Source organism: Cavia porcellus, unplaced genomic scaffold (assembly GCF_034190915.1).
Source record: "Cavia porcellus strain 051 isolate PalLab524CR breed Dunkin Hartley unplaced genomic scaffold, mCavPor4.1 scaffold_1, whole genome shotgun sequence".
In the NCBI taxonomy this organism is placed as follows: domain Eukaryota; kingdom Metazoa; phylum Chordata; class Mammalia; order Rodentia; family Caviidae; genus Cavia; species Cavia porcellus.
The window spans coordinates 208,869,613-208,892,065 of NW_026947484.1; the positions used below are offsets into that span (position 1 = coordinate 208,869,613).

The 22,453-nt window shown below is 35.2% G+C and overlaps 1 protein-coding gene across 25 annotated transcripts in view; it reads left to right on the forward strand.

Moving 5' to 3' along the window:
• Positions 1 to 22,453, forward strand: part of Nrxn1 (neurexin 1) — a 1,032,692-nt gene that overhangs the window by 435,917 nt on the left and 574,322 nt on the right. For all 25 annotated transcript variants that reach the window (XM_063228713.1, XM_063228704.1, XM_063228733.1 and 22 more), the window contains 2 exons: positions 7,276 to 7,714; positions 20,022 to 20,405. In XM_063228713.1, the coding sequence (XP_063084783.1) occupies positions 7,276 to 7,714; positions 20,022 to 20,405 (823 nt within the window). The remainder of the gene's footprint in view (positions 1 to 7,275; positions 7,715 to 20,021; positions 20,406 to 22,453) is intronic.

Genomic DNA, 22,453 nt, shown 5'->3' on the forward strand with positions numbered 1-22,453 from the left:
TTTCTTGGATGCTTACTTGCCTCAGGAGGGGAGAGTCCAATGGCAGAGGAGGACCTCTGAGGTGTGACATTCCCAGGGAAGCTGAAGCTCTCCTGATCCCTTAGTCAGTTAAGTCCAGCAAGCGTTGTTTAGTGTTACGTTCTGAGCAGACGCACATGCTGCATCAGTCGCTTGTTTCAAGGGAGTGAGCTGCACAAGAAACTTGACTTTTGGTAAAGAATAAATCAGTAGTGAATGTGAAGATTTAAAAAAAAAAGACTTATCACCTTGGTTCTACTGTGATCTTACGATTATGTCTTCATGAGAGAGGAACTGGAGAAAAGCGTTAACTTTTATACTTCCATTTAAGTAAAACGTCTTTTCTTTGGCAAAAGTCCTTCCTTCCTTTGAAATGTACACCCCTTGTAAGTGCTAAAATGTGCTTTTCAACCAAGATATCTGTTATACCAAATAAGTAGGACCATCTGAATGTTTGAACAAAAATGTCTCTAATTTGGGAAAATATCAAATATTATTTTTGTATTTATATTTTGTTGCATGTATGATATTCGTATATGCATAGTATTTACTTATCTGTCTATGGAGAGATCAACCAGTATAATAACACACATATATATTTTATCGACATCAATGAACTTGAATTATATAAAATCATACTTTTATCTGGTAATATGTAAACACCTGTGTTTGTGACCTCATAGAGTTTACACATTGTCAGTACATGCCAATAACAAATTTTTTTTTTGTTTTTTTCCTTTTTTATTGGTACCAGGGATCGAACTCACGACCACATACTTGCAAGGCAGGCGCTTATGCCACTGAGCTAAACCCTCAGCCCCTAATAACAAATATTTAAGGGAAGCCAAACTGATCTATTCTTAGTGGCTGTGTTGTCCTAGACTGGACTTGTGTACCCGGCATGACTAATCCTGGGCTTTTTTTTTTCTTTTTCTTTTTTTTTTTTTTTTTTATCTGTACCAGGAATTGAACTCATGACTGCATGCTTGTAAGGCAGGCGCTTATGCCACTGAGCTAAATCCCCAGCCCCAATTCTGGGCTTTCTTAAACACTTTAGCTTAGTATATGCTGCACAAGGGCTTATCTAACTGCATCAAGCATCTCAACTATGCAGTAATTTTAAAATAGTGAATATATTAATAATTTGAGAGTTGAAATATATAATATGTTTATTTCTTGTTATGCTGTTCCTAAGATCATCCAAAACAAATGCAATTTATTTGCTTCTTGGAATAACCCTGTGATTTTTACATACAGGCTCTCTTTTGTATTTTGATACAAATGCACAGCTATAATGAGCTGATATATAGAGAGATCATAAAAAGAAAATATAAATTGAGCCATTCGAAAGGGTTGTTATCACTTGATCATAATAAAATATTAAGTGCTTTTAAAACAAAAATAAAAAAAAAACTACAGCAACAGTCCAATTCTTCAATCTTTTAAATATTTTATAATGTCTGTTAAATCCTAGATGACATGTTTGTTGAAAGATATATTATCATCCTAGAAACAGAGAAATAGCCCCTCTAACCAATTTGAGGAAGCATTTTAATTGACAGGCACATGATAACTTCTGCTCCATTGTAATATTTGATTCACTCATAGGTACTTTAATAAGGACAAATGAAAAGAACAATGTTATTTTTAATGCACGTATTTCCTAGAATGTTGTCCTTTGACTTTGTGGCAAATAGGTGTTTGTGCTTAGCAGCTGTATCAAAACTAAGAAATTTCTTCCTGAAATAAGGTACAAAGTTAACATCATTAATTATTCAAAAAGTACTAAACATGGTCTTGATGAAAGACATTTAATAACTGTGTGGCTCTGCATATTTGTTGATTAAGTATAGTAATGTTACCTATTTTCTAGGACACTTACGAAAAGTATACACATTAATGTATAAAAACTTTTCTAAAAGGATCTGATGGTAAACAACTGATAAATTTTAACTGAGTGTTAAGATCAGTAATCTTAACTGGGAGGTGGTTGTGATGGTGATGGCTATTTTCGTTGTTAGATGAGTAAAAATAAAATTCTGAGGATTGTTAGCATACTCTGTCCACCTATTTTCAGACCTGGGAACTTTAGAGAGACAATCTGGAGTGTCCCGTAAGCTGCAGTGTAAATATCAGGATGAGAAAGGAAGCCCCAGTCTGCTAAGGCTCTTTGATTCTGCTGTTCTCAGCTGTGTGCCCTGTTAATTTTTACCCTTAAAACAATTGCAATTATTTGTACAACCCCATTAATTTAACAATAATTCAATGGTATTCAATATTATATATTTAATATTATTCAATAATAGCATTGTTTTTCATAAGTATATTCATATATGCTACTAATATTTACTTGAATATTTACTGTGTTCCAGACCCCTCATTCTTAAATTATATCTTCAGTTTAGCTAAAAATATAATTTATTATTTTCCATAACCATAAAGTTGTAGATATTGTTACCTCATTTTCCAGAAGAAAACCCTGAGCGTCAGGAAGGTTAGGAGCAGCATGAGGTCACAGGTTTACAAGCCAGTGACTTGGAATTCTCACTGCAATCTGATTTGAGCAGCTGACCCTTAGCCTTAAACTTGTCATTCTTAAGTATGAAATAAAAAACCAAGACACGTCAAAATGAGTCATTCATATTCCCTCCAGGATCCTCTAGACAAAGAGTACATTGCTGTTTGACTCTATATTCATTGTTCATTTCATCATTTCACAGAGTGTCATGGTGAAGGCATAGAAATTCTTGATAAGTGCGTGTTCAAGAATCCCATTAAAATGTCTACGTTGTTGCACGTCTTTATTTTAAAAAGTCATTGTCTGAGTGGCCAGTATTTTCCCAGTAGCTTATTTATTTCACATATTTCCTGTCCCTGTGAAAATAACATCTCTCAACCGCCTGGGCTTCTGTGACACTGGCACGAATGTGAGAGATGGAACCCTCGCTTATCCAGGAACATTAAGATGAAGTGAACATTCTCATTTCTACTGGATCAGGGTATCTCGAAATAGAGAGCAATGTCCTGACCTCAAAAAACACCACCAGAAGAAGTCATAAAAAGAGACATAATAACAGTGTTTCATGTACCTTTCCCCAAAATACATTGAGAGAAATAAAAAGTTGAAGAATTCATAGACAAGGTATGATTTTTTTTTTTTTTTTAGATGTCCCTCCTCCATCTTGTTGTTGTTGTTGGCACTAGAAATAGAACTTAGGAAACTGAGTTATACAGAAATTAGACAAGGAGGGCCGGGGATTTAGCTCAGCGAAATAAGTGCCTCCCTTGCAAATGTGTTCAATCCCCGATACCAAAACAAAACAAAACAAGAACAACAAAAAACTAAGCTTATATGTACACTGTCAAACTTAGGTTCTTCACCTTGTTTGCTTCCCCTGTATTGTCCTATTTTCAGGACTATCATCAAGGTCAACTATCACGTTCCAATATGTACCTCAAGTATAAAGCCTAGGAATACAGAAACACAAGCCAGTTGCTCTCTTTTTTTTCTTTGTTCTTTTAAAAAAAATTAATGTGTATTAATACAGTTGTAGCACATAAGGATCACATTATTGTGGGGAGTTGGTGCATGTTCATATCACAGCTTGATTCTGTTTACATCTCCTCCCCATCTTGTTCCCCCCATCTCTTGGTCTCCTTCACACTTGCAAAAGGTCTGTCTGTTTAATCAGCTTTATAAAATCACCTTTGTGCTCCTTCCTTCACCTTTCCTCCATTTCTTGAGCCCCTGTCCCATTTTAAAAATGTCTCCTTACTTCCTTTTATCTATAAGTCACTCTTGATTCTTGCATATTAAAGTCGGGGGGCATTTTTCTAAGTCTTACCAAATGCTCAAAGAAAAAGAAAAGGTCATTGTAAGAATGTGTTGAAATTACATGGCAGTTAAAACCAAAACAAATACAATAAAGCAAAAATAACAAACCTGAGAACATGCTTTATTTCTGCATCCCTTTGATTCTTAGGATATAAATCCATATACTCGGGAGGTAAAATTTAAAAATTTGAATTTTTTAAAAAAAATCACTATCCCAAAAGAAACCTTGATTCTATAAATACAACCAGCCTGTACACAGCAATATAACCAATGATATATACTGATAAAAATGTATACAGATTTGTACAAGAGTGAAACAAATTACAGCTTTCTACATTAGTAAAATATGAATAATTGTAAAGAATCACATGATTGCATGCCACACTATTTCAGAATGAAGCAACAATAGCTTAAAGTTAAACTCTGAGAAGACAGGACATGCTTAGAGCTACTCACTGCTCTAACTGAACTAGATTCAGGTCATTTTAATAAGTCTAACTTTAGAAAAGTAGAGTAATTATGAAATCTAGGTCAAATGAAGTAGTAGTTTAAATTGGAGAGCTATAAATCTCTATCCAAAATTATTTTCTATTTTGTAGAGGAGACTTTTAAAGAATACAAAATGATGAGGAAAATTTTATACTGTCCTTTTCACAATGGGTTTTCTTGGAAAATGATTCCACCTATGAAAAGTTTTAACTCAGGAATTATTTACTCTGAAAGTAATTTAAACCTAAGATGAACTGGAACATGAAGTTTCTGAGCACATAGGTCAGCTTGTCACTTATGAAATGGATATGAGCAGACATTTACACATATTCCTAGAGAAATAGAGCAGAAATAGTAGTTAGGTTGTGAGATTGGCCCATAGGATAATATTATGCTGCATTTTCACTGTATGTCTGAATTATTTGTCTTAAAAACAAATGGCTGTAGTCAGAGACTTAGATTTAAAAGGATGAACGAAGAATTTTATTCAGCTCTTAGTAGGTATTTCTTGAGTATGTACTTTGTGTGAGGCACTGATCTTGGTGCTGGGCTATAATGATCAAATCTCCTTCCTTTATAACAGACAGATGGTGGAGATTCTTTTGTGAGAGGTGTGAGAGGGGGAGGGGATTCCATCGCTAACTCAAAGCAATGAGAAAACAGGAATTATATCAACTTTTCTGTATGTCTCCCTGAATCTCCACAACACCAAGACCCTCAATATGCTCCTAGGATCTTTAAATCTCTCACTGATACCTTTGCTCATGGTTGGATTAATTCCATAGTCTTCCACTTTAAAGTTGCTTGTATCAGATTCCTAAGGCAATATATTAACCATATACCCACTTTATCATGTCAGAAAAACCCAGTTATTAAAGTAGTTCAATTGCATGGGAGACATGAACCAACACCTATTGGGTCAGAAAATATTAATTCTCAATCCATATTTATGTCCAAAGGATCTCTAAATATTAAAATGTAAGATTCAAAAAAATTAGAAAAACTGATGACCAGGTAGCATAAAAACAATGGTGAGAGGTTCTAAAACTTGAAAAACCATCCATTAAAAGCATTTTCTCCACTTCTAAAAATCTCCATAGGCAGACAATCCAAAGTGTACTTTTGTGTAGCTTACCATTTCTTTCTGGTTTTGAGACAGTATTCTTAAGAATTAATGTAATTCCCTCTTCGTTATGGCTTAAGTTCATTTTCTCTTCTTTTGTTGTCAATAGATATATATTAAGTCATTTTCATATTTACTCAAAGAATAAAGGATAACCTGCTCAGTGTAATAATCCTGCTTTAAGATAAAGGAAAACAGAAACAGTAAGCTCAGCATTGGAAAGATATGACTTCCCTGTTTGCTGAGAATCAAGTATAAAAATCGATTATATGTGCAGGCTTAATTTCTTAACATTTTCCTAAAATGGCATAACTGTAGAATTTTTGTTAGGTTATAATAAAGAGTTAGTGTTATATACCATCATGTACTTTTATATGCTTGACATTCAACCAAATCTCAAAATGTACTTGGCATTGGATTTATTGCTTTCATGGAGATTTTCTCACATGCATCCACTTGCTTTTTTAATCACTACAATCATCATGTGAAGTATTAGTTCCTTTTATTGGAAACAACAAGATTTAGGAGACCATACTTAATGTATTTTTAAACCTGGAATTTAAACACTAAGAGTCTAATACTAGAGCTTTCACCTTTAATCACTGAAAAATAAGCATGTTCTAACAAATTATATTAAGAAACTCATCAGTTTGAGCTAACAAATCATATCTCTTGGTTCGTTTGGCCACAGGTTTGAAGGAAATAACTACCAGGCTGATTTGGTTGACATCATACTACTAATCAATCAGTTACAGGTTGCTTATTTTTCCTGTTAGGAAAACATATTTTTGTAGCTGAATGAATGAATTTAGAGTCTAGAAATTTTGACTCTTTTGGTCCCTTCTTGAAAGCATGTATATCTAGACAGAAGTAATCAATTTACTGTATTGTATTGTAAAAATGTGACCATCTACTATATGCATTTTATAAGGAAAGATATGACTTTCTCTTTATGCTATGTCAGAATACTTATAAATTTATTACATTTGATTTTATAGTATTCCATGACATTGTGAGACTGGCAATGAATTTATACAGTGTCTTATTTGAAGTTCAAAAGTTCCAGAACTATCAGTGCTGCCCAGCCACACAAAGTGGGAGTGCCTTGAAAAATGAGTACAGGAAAACCTGCACGTTTGCATAAATTAAAAGTAAAATGAAACACTGAATGGATTTACAGTAAACACAATATGCCTCATGTGATGATTCCACATTATAACAAGATTCAATTAGTTATTAATGTGGGCCAGGGCAAGAGGGAGCTTCTCCATGTGAGTTATATTTTATGGATTTGCTCAGAAATTACAGGCTACTTTCCACATTAACTTGCCGTGCATTTTCCAAAGGAAATGAGCACGGTGAGTACTTAGACTATGGAAGAGATCGTAGAGAACCTACAATTTCCAATTTTTCTGTGATGGAAAAACTGAATGACCTCAGTGATTATACTTAATCTTGGAAGTATAATAGCCAGCAGCTTCTACGAATTCTATTTTTCACATATTAATCTAGAGATGGTAATGAAATATGTATATAGAATTATTTAAATATTTGGACTTAAAACAGGCTAGGTGTGTGTATACACACCTACATAAGTATTATTTGAATCAAATTAAATTTGTGTGGTTATTGTTCAATAAATTGCTACTTGAATTTTGTTTACAAAAAACTTCTTTATACAACAAAGTTGAATAATAATTTGTGCTTTGTGTCATCTGTTTGCAAATTACACAATTGATACCAACTTGTATGTTTAGAATATGTCTGTAATACTATATAAGTCTATAATACTGTTATTCTCTGCCCACAGGTTGTATATAAAAATAATGATGTAAGGCTGGAATTATCACGACTCGCCAAGCAAGGTGATCCTAAGATGAAGATCCATGGAGTGGTGGCATTTAAATGTGAAAATGTTGCAACTTTAGATCCAATCACCTTTGAAACCCCAGAGTCTTTCATCTCTTTGCCAAAATGGAATGCAAAGAAAACAGGCTCCATATCCTTTGACTTTCGTACAACAGAGCCAAATGGCCTGATCTTGTTTAGCCACGGTAAGCCAAGACATCAAAAAGATGCCAAACATCCACAGATGATAAAGGTGGACTTCTTCGCTATTGAGATGCTGGATGGTCACCTCTACCTCCTCCTGGACATGGGGTCAGGTACCATCAAAATAAAAGCCCTGCAGAAGAAAGTGAATGATGGAGAATGGTATCATGTGGACTTCCAGAGAGACGGACGGTCAGGTAATTTTTCATTTCTATATGCTATTTATCCACTCTATGCTGTTAATTCCTGCAAGTTAAAACCAAGACATATTAAAGATTTCCTGTGTTTCATTTTTACGGTAAAGAAACTTGCGCTGTTGTTCCTGTTTCACATCACATAAAAATCTGAAAGAGCTAATTAATCATCATAAGTGAGCTTCAAAACCCAAATGTTCAAATGGGTTCCAGAATATCTTCTTAAGCAAACATTCACTGGGTAATCAACTGCCAAATCTTGCAAACGATATGAGCTTGAATTTATAATGAGAAACTTCATGGTACTTGTATTCTCTACTATCTGTTATGTCTTTGGAAGTACTTCAGCTGGCAAATATAAAACATGAACGCTACTAGAATGACTCACACATACAATCCGTAGTTTGACATGACGTACTTTTACCCAGGGAGGGTCCGCGGTACTGAAACCACTTTAATCAATAAAGCAACATTCAAGGCTCTGCTGCCTCCTAAACGGCGTTCCTAAAGGAAGGGTATTTGGCATTCTACCAGCAGGCACTAACTCCTCTGAGGGAGGACGGTGGAGATGATGCGGGAAGATTTCCCTGAAGAAGCTACATTTACACCGACATCTGAGAGTTGCTAAGGGATTAGAGTAGGAGCTTTGGAGGAAAAGAATCATATAGGCAGAAAAAATGACGTATGTGAGGATCCTACCAAAAGGGAAGGAGAGGCAAAGGAAGGAAAAGAGGAGGAGAAGTTGATAAAAAGATAAAGGTAAAGAACTGTTTAACATATACAGCTATGCATTATTCCTCCTTTAGTCTCTTAATTCTCTGTCCGTCTCATTCATAAATTATCTTCTAGAAGACACATGGACTTAAGACCTCTTCTTTTCATAGTCTCTCATTTGTCTAAATAGAATACCCTACACTAGGTTTTCTACTAAAACAATGTAAAGCTGGCCGAGACATTTTCTATAGCCTTGTGTTTGTTCGTGTGTAACAATCATTAGGGAAGCGCTATCTAACCTGGTAAAGAGAATCCACAGTGATGGGACTGAAGATTCGATGTTTCCATAAAACTTTCCAGATGCCTCTGAGGAGTCATTGAGCTTGGGGCTACAGACTGCACGACACGTAGTTTCTGATTAAATCCCCTTCTGAAGGGCTGCCCTGAAGTCCAGGGCTGGTCTCCTGGTCACTCTTCTGAATTCGCTTGACACATGTTTCCTTCCTGTCTCTCTCCAGGGGAACGTTTTCTGTTCCCCTGTTATTTGTGCTTTTCCTCTTCTGTTTATTTACCAAGATTGTATTTAGGTTTTTAGAAATATCTTTCTCATGAAATGAGTTAATGGTAAGGCTGAAGACTAAGCGGGATCTGGAATGAGTGAGGGCAGAGACAGAAGGAAGGGGAAAAGCATAGACGTCTTGGCATCCATTTCCGATTCATTTCTTTCTGGAGATTTCATCTCCCTAAATTTTATCTTCTTCCTAAACCAAGTGTGCATTTAAACTAAGCAGAGATCATTAGTAAGGATTCAGAAATATAATACTAGTGTATGAATGTCTTCCTCTTTATTTTTCAACTTTGTGCCAGTTTGGAGATAACTTACTACCTACGAACCTTCCAAAAGAAGTCTGTCAAAAGAGAACAAGAGAATGGACTAATTTGATGCTTTGAAATATCAACTTGGGGATGATTTAGTTTGACTTAAAATATACGTAGAGTGAAAGTTGGGAAATGACTTTAAAGAAGAAATAGATTTAAATCAGATTTTATAATAGTTTAAAATATAACAGATCAGATTAACAAATGGATATTTTTGGAAGTTCAGGAAAGCAAAAAATACCAAACCTTCAGATCAGTTTGGATTTACTTTATCAAGAAATGATATATCTTTCTAGTGTTTGGAAGTAACAACTGATTAACATCAAATTATTAGTACATATGAAAAAATATAGAAAAAGTAAAACTACTCATTGTTCAATTAATAATTATATGCACGTTTGAACATTTCTTTCCAGTCCTTTTTTTTGTGCGAACTGTGTATATGTTTACATGTGTGCAAATATTTGTATGTGTGTATATTTATTAGTACATAATATGTGCACATAAACATGTCAGAGGAACTCTTGAGTTTTTCAGTGCAGTCTCTCACCAGGAGAAAATGTTGATGCAATCTAATTATCAAATAGGTACCTCATATCTCAACCTGAGTTAAATCTTTTTTTTCTGTGTAAGTTATTTAATTCATCCGAATTATCAATAATTTGTTAATGGTTCTATTAATACACTCATTGGAGAAGGTCAAATAGACACTGTCCACTTTAATTTACAAAGCTACAGTTTTGTATGGGACTAAAAAAAACACTCTAAAAAGGTTTTATTTACAATTTAAGAAAAAAAGAATGATGTTTTTGTCAGAATCTAGTAGAATGATTAAATTACTTACCTTACTGTACTATATGGTTTTGATAATAACTTTTATGAGTTTAAAATTTCATTTTAGTGAATTGGAACAAACAGTATAAAAAGCAAAGGTGATTCATAAAGCCAAGTTCTGCCCTTCACTAAAAAAAAAAAAGAGAGAGAGAGAGAGAGAGCTCATATTGTGTTGGCCAAGCTAAAGAGAGTTTAATGTAATTTTAATAGCTGGAGCTATTAATATTTTATGTATAGTATTTTAATTAAGTTCAGTATTTGCACACAACATGGGTTTGGTATAGAGCAGCCTTTTAAAACTTCAGTGAATGGCTACACTAGCTTTTCTTTTTAAAGGATATTTCTTACTTGAACTGAAGAAATGCTAAGACTCATAGCCTGGTTAAAATGAAGAATTTAAAGAAATAATCTTTTATCTGTTTTTCCTATCAGCAGTATTAAGAGGCTGCATGAAGATGTTTTTCATATGACATTGTCATGTCAGGACAGCAGGTCAAGTGGGTTGCTGCTATCCTGTGGGTGATGAGGGGCGTGTAGCATTGCCCTGGGGTTATCTGTAGCTGAGTATTTAAAAAATAGTTGCAGTTATATTAGAGGGAACCCCAGGCCTAATGTTATTCTCTCTGCTACTGACCATTTGGTTGACCATACTAAAAAAGTAAAGAATATATTGAAACAGTGTTCATTGACATAATGCTAGTATAACTATTGATTATCTTCATCAGAGACAATATTTAAATCAGATTTGATTCCCCGATTTATAAGGTAAGCCATCTATGAATCAAAAAATCTTACTTCTCTTTAAATTCACAGCTCATGATATTCTCTGGACACAGCAGTTGCTCCATGAATATTTAAGATAAAGAACAAATGTGATTAGCACCGCGTTAAAAAACTCCTAATAAAAATATGAGCATTATTTTTCAATTTAAAAAAAAAGTAGTACTTTTACTTGTAAATCCAGCTATTTAAATGTAACAATCTGTCTAAGTCACATTTTTGCTTGAAAACAGCTTATATAATATGGGATGCCAGATTCTGTCCTTTTATGAGCACACACAGCCCTTCAAGCTCAGATACATGACATAGTACATTGAGAAAGGTAAATAATTGTTAAGAAACTTTGTGAACCTTGGGCCAAAATGACAGGCTTCTAAGAGAACAGGACTTCTCATGTCTGATTTTTCGTATGATCCCTTTAGTAAGTTTGTAGAAGGAAAATTAGCCAAGAAGGAAGTGGATGGCTCCCTCTGAGGACAGTCGTGCAGCCCCATGTAAGCAAGCTGCTGACAGGGCGATCTTCTCTCAGGATGTTCATCTTCCCGGTGACCTTTTCTTTGGACTTTTGTTTACTAAAATAAGAGTGAAGGCCCTTATTCTATAAGAAATATACCTTTCACCTGCATACTTTTCTAAAATAATGCTTTTTTGCAAAATTAAACATATTGGGTTATTTGTAACCTATGCTCTCTCCCTTTTTATTCTGAGGGAGAGAGGCATTTTATCACATACCTTCCTTTTTCTACCTCTACTTGGCTCCAGCTATTTCTAGTTACAAAATAAGAGTGCTGTGATTGCCTGCTCAGTTTACAGTGCTGTAGGAGTCCGATGGGTGGAACCGATTATGAACGGTAAGCTCAGACCCACAGTGAACTTGAAAGCTACAAGTGCAGGCAGGATTTAGTGAATCAGAGGGGAGGGTTGTCTGTGAAGAGTAGATATGCAGAAACCTAATTGCTAATTACACAACGTGATTGAAGTGTCTTACTGCTTTTGCCAACTTTGCAGATTTCGTGTGTCTGTGTGTGTGTGTGTGTGTGTGTGTGTGTGAGAGAGAGAGAGAGAGAGAGACAGAGAGAGACAGAGAGAGACAGAAAGAGACAGAGAGAGACAGAGAGAGAGACTGGCTGTGTAATTCAGGCTGCCCTGGAACTCACAGGTTCCTCCTGCCTCAGCCTCCCCAGTGCTGGGATTATAGGTTGTGCCATCTTGCCTGGCAACTCAAGAGTTCAAACCCTGCGTATTTTCTCACCAGCCCCTCCTTGCTTTCCAGACTTCCTTTTTTCTCTCCTCTGGTCTTGAACTCAACACAGAACAGCTGCCCAGATATTTAGCTAATGTATGCTGTCTTACCGTGAGGGTGAGGTTAATGACTGTTTTCTTGGGGGCAAGAATGTTGTTTAAATTTGTGTTGAGCTCTTTCACTCTGTCAAGGACATCCTCTCAAGTATTACAGCCAACCGCCAGTCGTTTTTTTTTTTTTTTTTTCCTCTTGCAAACTATCATTACACATTGAAATCAAAGAGAAAATTCATTATTCTCGTCAAGGTCTGCTTGGGTACAACAGGATAGAGCAAACGGTATCAGCAGTTATCCGTGGATAAGCCTACATTTAACAACTATGAAGCCATTGAGATTTGAATTGCAGTCATGGAGTTCCAGTTTAAGAAGTAAAAATTATAGTGAGAAAGGCACAAGGCTCTCTCTAGAGCACATAATTAGAGGTTTATAGTAATCACTGTTGATGTGAACAGTACTTCCCAACTATCTATTATGAGCACCAATTTCTGTATATACCATTTCATTCCCGAATCACCACACTAGAAGTTTCTACTTGAAAAGCCATTAGAGGATTTGTCTGGTAGGTCTTGATTTGAACTTGCCCTCTGGCTGCAGGCGTTCCACCTAGGACTCTGCCTCCTAGCCTGTGTACATATATTGAGATAATTCCAAGAGCATTATATAAATATGCCTTGTTTTGTATCTGTGCCTGTAAACTGCCAACCGTTCTTAGGAAGACCAAAGTACCTTATCAATGCTTTACCTTTCATTTGATGAGGTTACACATGAGCTTATATTTTTCATGAACTTTTTATATTTTTTATTAAATTTCTCTTTATATTTACTTAATTTTTTTTTTGGTACTGGGGATCGCACCCACTACCATGTGCTTGCAGGGCAGGCGCTTATGCCACTGAGCTAAATCCCTGCCCCTATTCTGAACACATTTAGAGAAGAAAGGTCATTTGTTGTCTTCTTTAAACTGAAAATATTTTTGTTTTTGTGTATTTTCTTTTGGTCTCTGTAAAAATGCACGTATATGTACTATAGTTGCAATTATAGTATAAGCACAAATTTTCAGGATATTAATAGCATTTTTTATAAAGCAGCATCTGGTAAAACAAAAAGTTTTTTCTGGAGTTTTGAAATAGAAGCTAAGATGTGGAATGGAGCTACATAAAGGTGAGGTGTTCTGCTGGGCTCCCAGGCCAGTAGGACCCAGATGAATTAACATCCTGAAACCGAAGGTCACTGAGGCACGCTGGGCATGAGCCCAGGAAGTACCACCCTGGGGACTGGGAACTTGTGTCTCTGCAGTCCACGTTCAGAAGGGCCATCCTAACAGGGATGAGAGTGCCCAGAGATCCTATGCCAGTATTACTGTACATTTTCCTGCAAGCAAGTGCCCTGTTTATTTAAGATTCTGATTCACCAAATGTGCCTCTGCTCAAGACTCAGCTCCCATGTAATTTTGATTGTAGTGGAGAGAGACCAGTTGTATATATCAGTGAGTGTTCTCATTCTGATAACAATGAACGTTTTCATCCACAATGAATGAGTATTTCAAATTGGCATCCCATAATGGCAGAGCTATGTGGAAAGAATTTTATGTTTTGTGATAAGTAATTTGTCATTGAGAATTATTTAGTTTCTCATTCAGACCCCGGAATATGGCAACGGTTGCACCCTCAGAAAACAGAGAGTGCATAGCCACATTGATTGGAAATCTGTGGAACTTCTGCAAACTAATAATTACACAATGTTCCTTGATTGATATTTACAGTTCCTGGCATTGTGTATGATCATTTTACAACTCATGTGCGCTTATGGTTGGAATGAATGTGTATGTGTGTTTGTACGCGCAGTCTGTATCACATGGTGTTTAACATACGAGTGTATGTGTGCTGTTCATGGAAATGTTCAGAAAACTAAGTGACATAAGCGAATTTTAACTTTAGCACACACATTCTTCACCAAGTCACTGCTTCTCCTGGAATGTCCACTGATATAACTGGGTTATGGAAATCTTGAAGGGATTTTTCTAAGCATTAACGTACCTATAAACATTCTAAATGGTTATACTTGTAAACACATATAAAGTGATTGCAGATCTGGATTTTTACATGAAGAACACACATCGCCATATACTGTGTATTGAAAAATTTACTCAGAGCTTTTTCTGTGCCATTTGTTGTAATGACATCATATATTCCTTAATTTAAAATTACGGATATTTGCTTAATTACTCCTCTTTTGAGGAACACTTACCATTTTACTTTTTAAAAAATCTTGTTTTTTAAATTGCTTTATAAATAGTATCTTTATACATACCACCTTTTTGCCTCTTTGTCAGATTCTGTAGTACTCATTCTGACACCTGAAATGACAATGTCCATTGTATTTTTAATTCTGAAGGTCAATCACAACTCAGTATTACTAATCAGTGGTTCAGTTTACATTCATAGCTACAGTGTAGGAGGTGTCTTTCTCCTCTAACTCTGACAATACTAGTTATTACTCTTTTAAATTTGTAGTCTAAGATTTAGTTTTTTATGTATTAGTTTAATTCCTCAGATTCGCAGCTTATGGCTGAATTCAAATAAGGTGACAACAAATAAGAGTAAGCAGATAAGTACTAAGCAAAAAACATAACATTAAGATTAGACTTCAGTCTTTTTAATAGGCCTAATCTCTGACATTGTATTTTTCTTTAAAGACACAGAAAATTACAAAGAATTAAAAAGCAGACCTGCTAACCACTCAGAATCACTCAAAATTCCCACTGTTCATATTTTGGAGGATTGGGGCTGGGGATTTAGCTCAGCAGCATAAGCACATGCCTTGCAAGCAGGCGTTCATGAGTTTGATCCCTGGTACCAATTAAAAAAAAAAAAAAAATATATATATATATATATATATATTTTTTTTTTTTGGAGGATTTTAAACTATTATTTTTTATGATTTTTATGAACATTACTTATTTTGCACTGTACACATTCTTGTGTTCTGCTTTGATTAGACTTTTTTATTAAAGTTGAATTTTTTAATAGAGGATGAAATAGAAAAATAAATTTGTCACTTTGTAGAATCAGTTTCCTATAGTAGAGATGGGGTATAGTTATGGACAGTTAAAAATGATGTTTAACTTAAAAATATTTTAAATAGTAATTTTAATTCTTCTGTTTGAAAAGAAAGCTTAGTGATCATATTGTCAATTGTCTTATTTTGTAAAAAAAAAAAAAAAAAAAAAAAAGAGCCACAGTGAACCACAATGAGGTCTAATAAATCCATTATTTGGCTTGAGTTTTCTGATTTGTTCGAAGGGCTCAAACATGAAAATCCATTTTCCATCACCAGCCAAAAGCCTTTTCCAGCCCAGCACATTTATTTTCTCCTCTTCTTTTCCCAGTAATTCAAACTTTTGCCATAATTTAAAACTAGAAGCGCATTTACTTACCTTAAATCTGATCTTCACGCTTCTACTCACCTTCTAAACTAATTTTATATAAAAAGAATATCCAAGGAAAACAGAATGGTAAGGGGAAGCTATAAGGTCATTAGCACTGTATCAAATGATACAGGTGACTGCCACGCTCATACCTAAGAGCTTATTTCCCATTTATGTACAATTGGCTAAGAAAGGATAATTTATTATTTAAATCTCTGGCCCTTGAAAACTCTTAAATAAATACGTTGTCTACTTATGCACTTTTTATCCATTTGCATATGCACAAGATTAAAAGTTAATACAAGGTAATGTGTTTTTTTAAATTTAATTTATAAAAGTAATATGGATATATGAACTGTAATTTCATTCCTTTAAAAAAGTAAAATGACATAGCAGATTGCTTTGTATTCTTAAATGTTGAAGCATAAAGCACTGATCTCAATAAATTCCCAAATATGAATACCATCCACAAATTTTGACAAGTTAAATTTAACAATGTTTAAAGTACTGAATTAATTTACCAGAAACTTAGAATTATACTTCTAATTATATATGTGTATGTATGTATACATGTGTATACATATAGACATACCTACATAGATACAGTAACTATTATAGAAGGAATAGAATGTGTGACAGAATCCAGAGAGGACATAGCAATACTTTTGATTCCTAGAAAACCAGGAGTAGCCCATTAACATTTCCAGACTTTTTATTTTCTTTTAAAAATTTGTTTATGTCAACCATTGGAAAATTCTCATGTTCTGTTGATATAGAACTCACTTGTCTTTATCAGTGAACAAAATTTAAATATTCATTTGATGTGTTCTTTGAAATCCATGCTTTACAACTCAGTGATAACGAAACATGCACTTAGGAAGCCTAACACTTAAATTTCACTAAGCTCAAGTGCATGTGTTAAATTCATTTAAACTAATTCAGATTCTGTGATGGCTTAGATGAATAGATTGTTTGATTAATAGCCATAATATAATCATTAATGTGATTTATAGTTCAAATCTCTTATCAAAATACTATAGTTCAGACATTTCTTTGTATAAAAACTAAAATACAGTTTTCTCAGGTTGATTCAACAAAGAAATTAAATTATTTCCAATAGTTTATACATTTTCAAAATATAAAAGTAATTGTTTCCATTCCAACTTAACCTCTACTTGTTTACTTGCTTTTGTAAGAATTTTCTAAAACATAAGGTAAAATACAGAAAAAACAGTTTATTTTATTATTCAGATATGTTTCCTTCATTCTCTCGTATCTGTTTTCAGAGTATTCCAGTGAACGACACCTGATACATACATTTGCCAGTGTGGCTCTTTAACTTTGAGTCCATGGCTAACTTAAAATTCGAACCGCTCCTTGATTATATTTGATCTGAAATTAGAATTGTGTTCCTTTTTCTTTCCCTATCCTATTTTATTGCCTTTTCTTTCCAATAGAACTCTAAAATTGTCTTACAAAGACATAATCAAAATCATTGGAGGAAATATAACTTATGATACCTTTTCAATCAAAATTTTTTGAATAGGGGTTGCAACTTGTTAATTGGCTGGAAATCCATTTGCTAGTCCAGGATTTAATTAAAAATTATACTAATAGATAAAATATTTTAGTCCTTTAAAGGCAGTGGAAATAAATATTTTGTTAAGCTTTTGATTCAGTAAGTGGGGTGTGCGTGTCTGTGAGTGTGCGTGGGTATTACTCTGTGAATTATCAGGAAAAGCTAAAGCTATGGGGATCATGTTACTCCAACCAGGACAGCAGACATATTCATAACAACATGTCTGAACTTTCCTAAAACACTGTGTTCAGAGCAGACACTGGTGTACCATGAATCAAATCTGGAAGAGACAGCCAGGCTCTTTGTCCTTGATGTCATACTGCTGGTGTCAATCATGTGGCCACAACTGAGTCCTGGAGGTGGCCTAGAAAGCAAGGTTTCACTTTCACCAGTGAGCTCTCTTATCTCAGGAATCTTCCCTTTTGATGGCAACATTCTTTTTTGAATAAAGAGAATACACAAATACAATTTTGGCAAGTTTTTGTTTTTCTTTCTAAGCAGGATCAGGGTTGTTCTACCCATAAAACAAAACTGATTGTGGGGAAAAATACAAAATGTAAGCATACTCCACTCTTGTCATTGATAACTTGCTAAATTCTGTGATCATAACAATTCCTTTCAATCATATTTATCTACTGTATCAAATCCTCCAGGATTATACTGCTTCCATGTAGCTGCCTTATAACAGTTGAAAAAAAAAAAAAAGTCCTCTCTCTTTTACCTTAAAAACATAGGTTACTACGTTCAGTGCGTACAGTGCTTTGTATTCGATGTAAATGCAGTATGTAAATGCTCTTTAAAAGCCCACCTTGGATCAGGGGCTGTAACTCAGGAGGAAAGCTTAGCATGCATGATATTCTGGTTTGTTTCCTGCACCACAGAAACAAAAACAAAAACCCACCTTTCGTTTTGACCTTGGCATTCACTCTTTCTCATCATGTTTTAACTTGCATTAGCTGCTACAGAGAATAGAATCCATTCATTAATTCATTTTCTAGATATTTTTACAGTTTTACATAAACAATTCTTTAAAATACATGTAATGATCATCCTATTTCAGAGAGTCACTATTTTCTCAATATTACATATATAAATATTTCATTTCCTCAAATGTCATTCCTAATATTTTTCTAAATTGGATTTTGTGGAATCTAAGTCCCTACGTGAAAGTTTGCATCTAGACACTGGCACAAATCTAAACGTTAGAAATGAATACTTGATCCCTTTCCTCTTCTGCTGCCTTGCAAAATAGCAGTGCCTTTGAGTGTGTCTCTCCTGGGAGCTTTTGCCATTTCTTTCTCTAGAGAGATAAATGTTCTCTTAATGACTTGGCTGCCTGGGCCATTTCTGTAGGTGGCTTTTCCGCCTTTAACATTCACAAAAACCAACTCCACTGGGTGGCACTACTCAGGAAGTGCCCTGCTGTTGGGGTTGGGATACACAGAGTGGCCAGCAGATATGTGCCTCGCTTGGGGTGAGCGTAGGTTCCCCATGAGTAACTTAAGTGCCTCTTCCTCAGCTGTCCACCTTTCTGCCCTCACTTCTGGGCCCTACCTCTGTCCCTAACCTTTCTCGTGTCCGTTCTGTGTCTCTATGGCTGTGTGCCAGCGTTTCAGCCTAGTGTCAGACCTTGCTGACTCTGACTTTCTCATCAGACTCTTCTGTTTTGCTTTGTGATTTAGATCTAAAAAATAAATCTGAAATAACATGATAATGGGCCCATGTGGAATATATTTTCATCTATAGGAAAGATGCTCTGGAGATTGAATATCAGTGGGATTTTCAATCTGACAACATATATCTAAATTTTTATTAGTAATGTGCGTTTAACATTTCATTTTGATCTTTTTTGATGGATTCCACATTTTTGTGACCCTTTAATATTTCCTTGTAGATGAATACTTGATGATTTCACTTAAGTCCTAGGTTCTTGTATATTTATAAATACATGAGAGTTTTCTCCCAAACATTTGCAGTAAAAATAAAAAACAAAACCACATTACTTTAGGTGCATAATTTGGCTTAGAAGAAGTAACCAACTGATTTCAATTGATTTCTTTCACTGACACTTAATGCTGATCCCATATACAGTGCTCATTATAATCCAAAAACTAAGTTATTTTGCTTAATACATGGAACATCTTTTCTGAGATAGGTTATATGATTATACCCATGTTATGGATAAGAAATTCCAAATCACAAACATAATCACTATATTATGCATATAGCTAAGAGTGAAAAAATTTAGATTTTGACAATCTGTCAAGATACTGTGTCCAGTCCAAACAAGCAAGTCATTGAAAAATAGGAATATGCATTCTTTTCTTGATTTATACATACATGTTAGCTTAAAAAGACTCACTAATGGAAGCCTGTTTCAGAGGCTATTTTTTAATGTAAGTATTGATTTAGTGGCCGAGCTTTTAGAGGCTGAGAAACAGTATTAGTTGCCTATAATCTTTGTTTCTCATTCTCAAAATCAAAAGGAAACATTTTGGTTATAGCCTGTTTTATTTTACTTCTTTTTTCTTTTGTACCTGGAATTAAACTCAGGGTCTTGCGCTTGTTAGGCAGGTGCTTATACCTCTGTGCTCTAACCCCAGCCTGCTTGTTTTATTTTATACAAAAAAATAACATTTTTTATTTTATTTCTTAAATTTAGAAGTACCAGACACACAAGAATACTAAGCCCTGTCTTCCCTCCAGGAGTTACCTTTAAGCAAATGAAACAAAAAAGGTGATAAGGAAAGCATTCTATACTCTAAAAACCCTCCTGTTCTCTGTCTTTACACCAGGTACCATTTCTGTCAACACACTGCGCACGCCCTACACAGCCCCTGGGGAGAGTGAGATTCTGGACCTGGATGATGAGCTGTACCTGGGAGGCCTGCCTGAAAATAAGGCTGGCCTGGTCTTCCCCACCGAGGTGTGGACGGCTCTGCTCAACTACGGCTACGTGGGCTGCATCCGGGATTTATTCATTGATGGCCAGAGCAAAGACATCCGGCAAATGGCTGAAGTTCAAAGTACTGCTGGAGTGAAGCCCTCCTGCTCCAGGGAAACAGCAAAACCGTGCCTTAGCAATCCTTGCAAAAATAATGGCATGTGCAGGGATGGGTGGAACAGATATGTCTGTGATTGTTCTGGAACAGGCTACCTTGGCAGGTCCTGTGAGAGAGGTAGGTTTTCAAAAACATAGCAGCCAAACCTTTTAGATGAAGAGTCTATTCAGTGCTGACCTCAAACACGCTAGTGATAGAAACATGTTTACTGAATACACGTTTACTGAAGTCTGCAAGTTGAATCCCATACTGGAGACAAATTACTGATCAGCCTGTAATGGTTTTGAAAAGGCCTGTTTCTGTGGAGACACAGATCTTTGAAGTATAGGAATAGATGTGTGTCTTCAGTCACATAGGTCATAAGCCCCAGATGTGTACAGCAATAACTGCTGTCTCTTTTGCCCAGTTTTGAACTTCATGATGGAAGACAGTAAGAAAAGTCGTGAACTAGCCATACATGGAATCCCCAATGCTAATATCTGTGACAAACAAATAGCACTTAGGGCAAGCTGAGGTGCAGCTTGCAACTTCCTGAAACTATAAGGTAAGACTCAAACTAGCCAGCTTTACTTCGCCAGCTTTCCCACGAAACAACATTCTCATTGAAAAATAAACCGACTTCAAATCATCCAAATTATAATTGCACGTTATGCCATAATTTTATCTTAATTTAAAAGATATTTCCCTTTGCTTAGGGACTGACCAATCACAGATGACTTGTCTACCGATTCGATTTTAAGGCACAGCTGTATCTGTTGCATCTCTGCGCAGGTTTTCCTTCTTCTCTAGGAGGAGATAAAGCTGCATTTTTTCATTCTTTTCTTGAAAGGATAGGAGTAAGGGATAAAGGAAGACGGAGGTGCGGCAGCTGTCACTGGCTGATCTGCAGAGTAGCCTGACAGAAGCAATAGCAGGAAAAATGGTTCCAGGCATGTCCTTCCATCGATCCAGCCTTTCAGATAAATGCTTTAGTCACTGTCCATTGTCACTTATTTTCTACAATGGAGCTGAAAATCAATATGAAGAAATATTGATGAGTTCTTCCATTGTCCTCTTACGGTACAAATAGCATTGCTGTATTAGACATTTGATCTAAAATACCTCGCTTCTTATTGTTAAGCCACTCATTTGGTTATTTGCTTTCTTTCATTCTTGAAATAGTTCCATTGATTTAACCTAAAACTTCCCAGAGAAAAAGTGACATTTTGTAAAACCCAAAATCGAAGTGCGATTTTGAATTTTTTCTTAAAAATTAGGTGCATCATCTTATCAATTATATTTCTGAAAGCAATAACTATACATAATTGCTGCTAATAAATTAATAAATAATAGATTAAATTTCCTACCACAATGTTGTCATTATTTAGTATTTTATGAACGCTAATAGGTAGGTCAATAGATGGACAAGTATTTTATCACATAAATACATTCATTCACTTTATGATAGTACCTAATTGGAACTCCTGTGAGTTGGCATCAGAATTTAGCTCTCTCTGCATAGTTTGATTATATTCCTTACAAGTGTCTTATTCCCCACTTCTTTTCCAGTTTTAGTTTGTCTACTTTGCTTTTGGAAATTTGCCCAAAGAGAGGAAAAAATAACGAAGCTAACAAGTTACAATACATTTAGGCATCATAGGAGATTTGTGAATCTACATGATTTAAAGCTTTGTTTTAATTCTCATCACTCAGAAACTGCTGCTCTGAAGTCCCCTCCTAGCACAGCTGGAAAAGTGTTACCATGAAAATCCCTGGGTTCCATGTGCATGGTGTACCACCCTGTGGCAATATTCTGCTACTACATATGGCAAAATAAAAATAGAAGTTGTAGTTTGGGGAACCAGAATGAGTGAAAAGGAATATTTTTAATATATTGCAATAACTAATAATGCCATAATTAAAAGGAGATGTGCCACGCATAGGCAGAGTTTCAAATGAGAATTGAATAGCAGACTTCATCACTATATATATGTCACAACATTTTTATCACGTGGTCAGCTAAAAGTTTCTGAAGATTTCTTTGTCTGCAGGTGAGACGTTTATGAGGTTAAAACGGTTGTTTTGTGTAGCTCTTCCTTGAGACTGCATAAGCGTAGTAGTCTGTTTTTTAGAATTAATTGCCTCAGATTGTGGTGCTGCCTGAGAGCAAGGGAAATGTGGAAAGG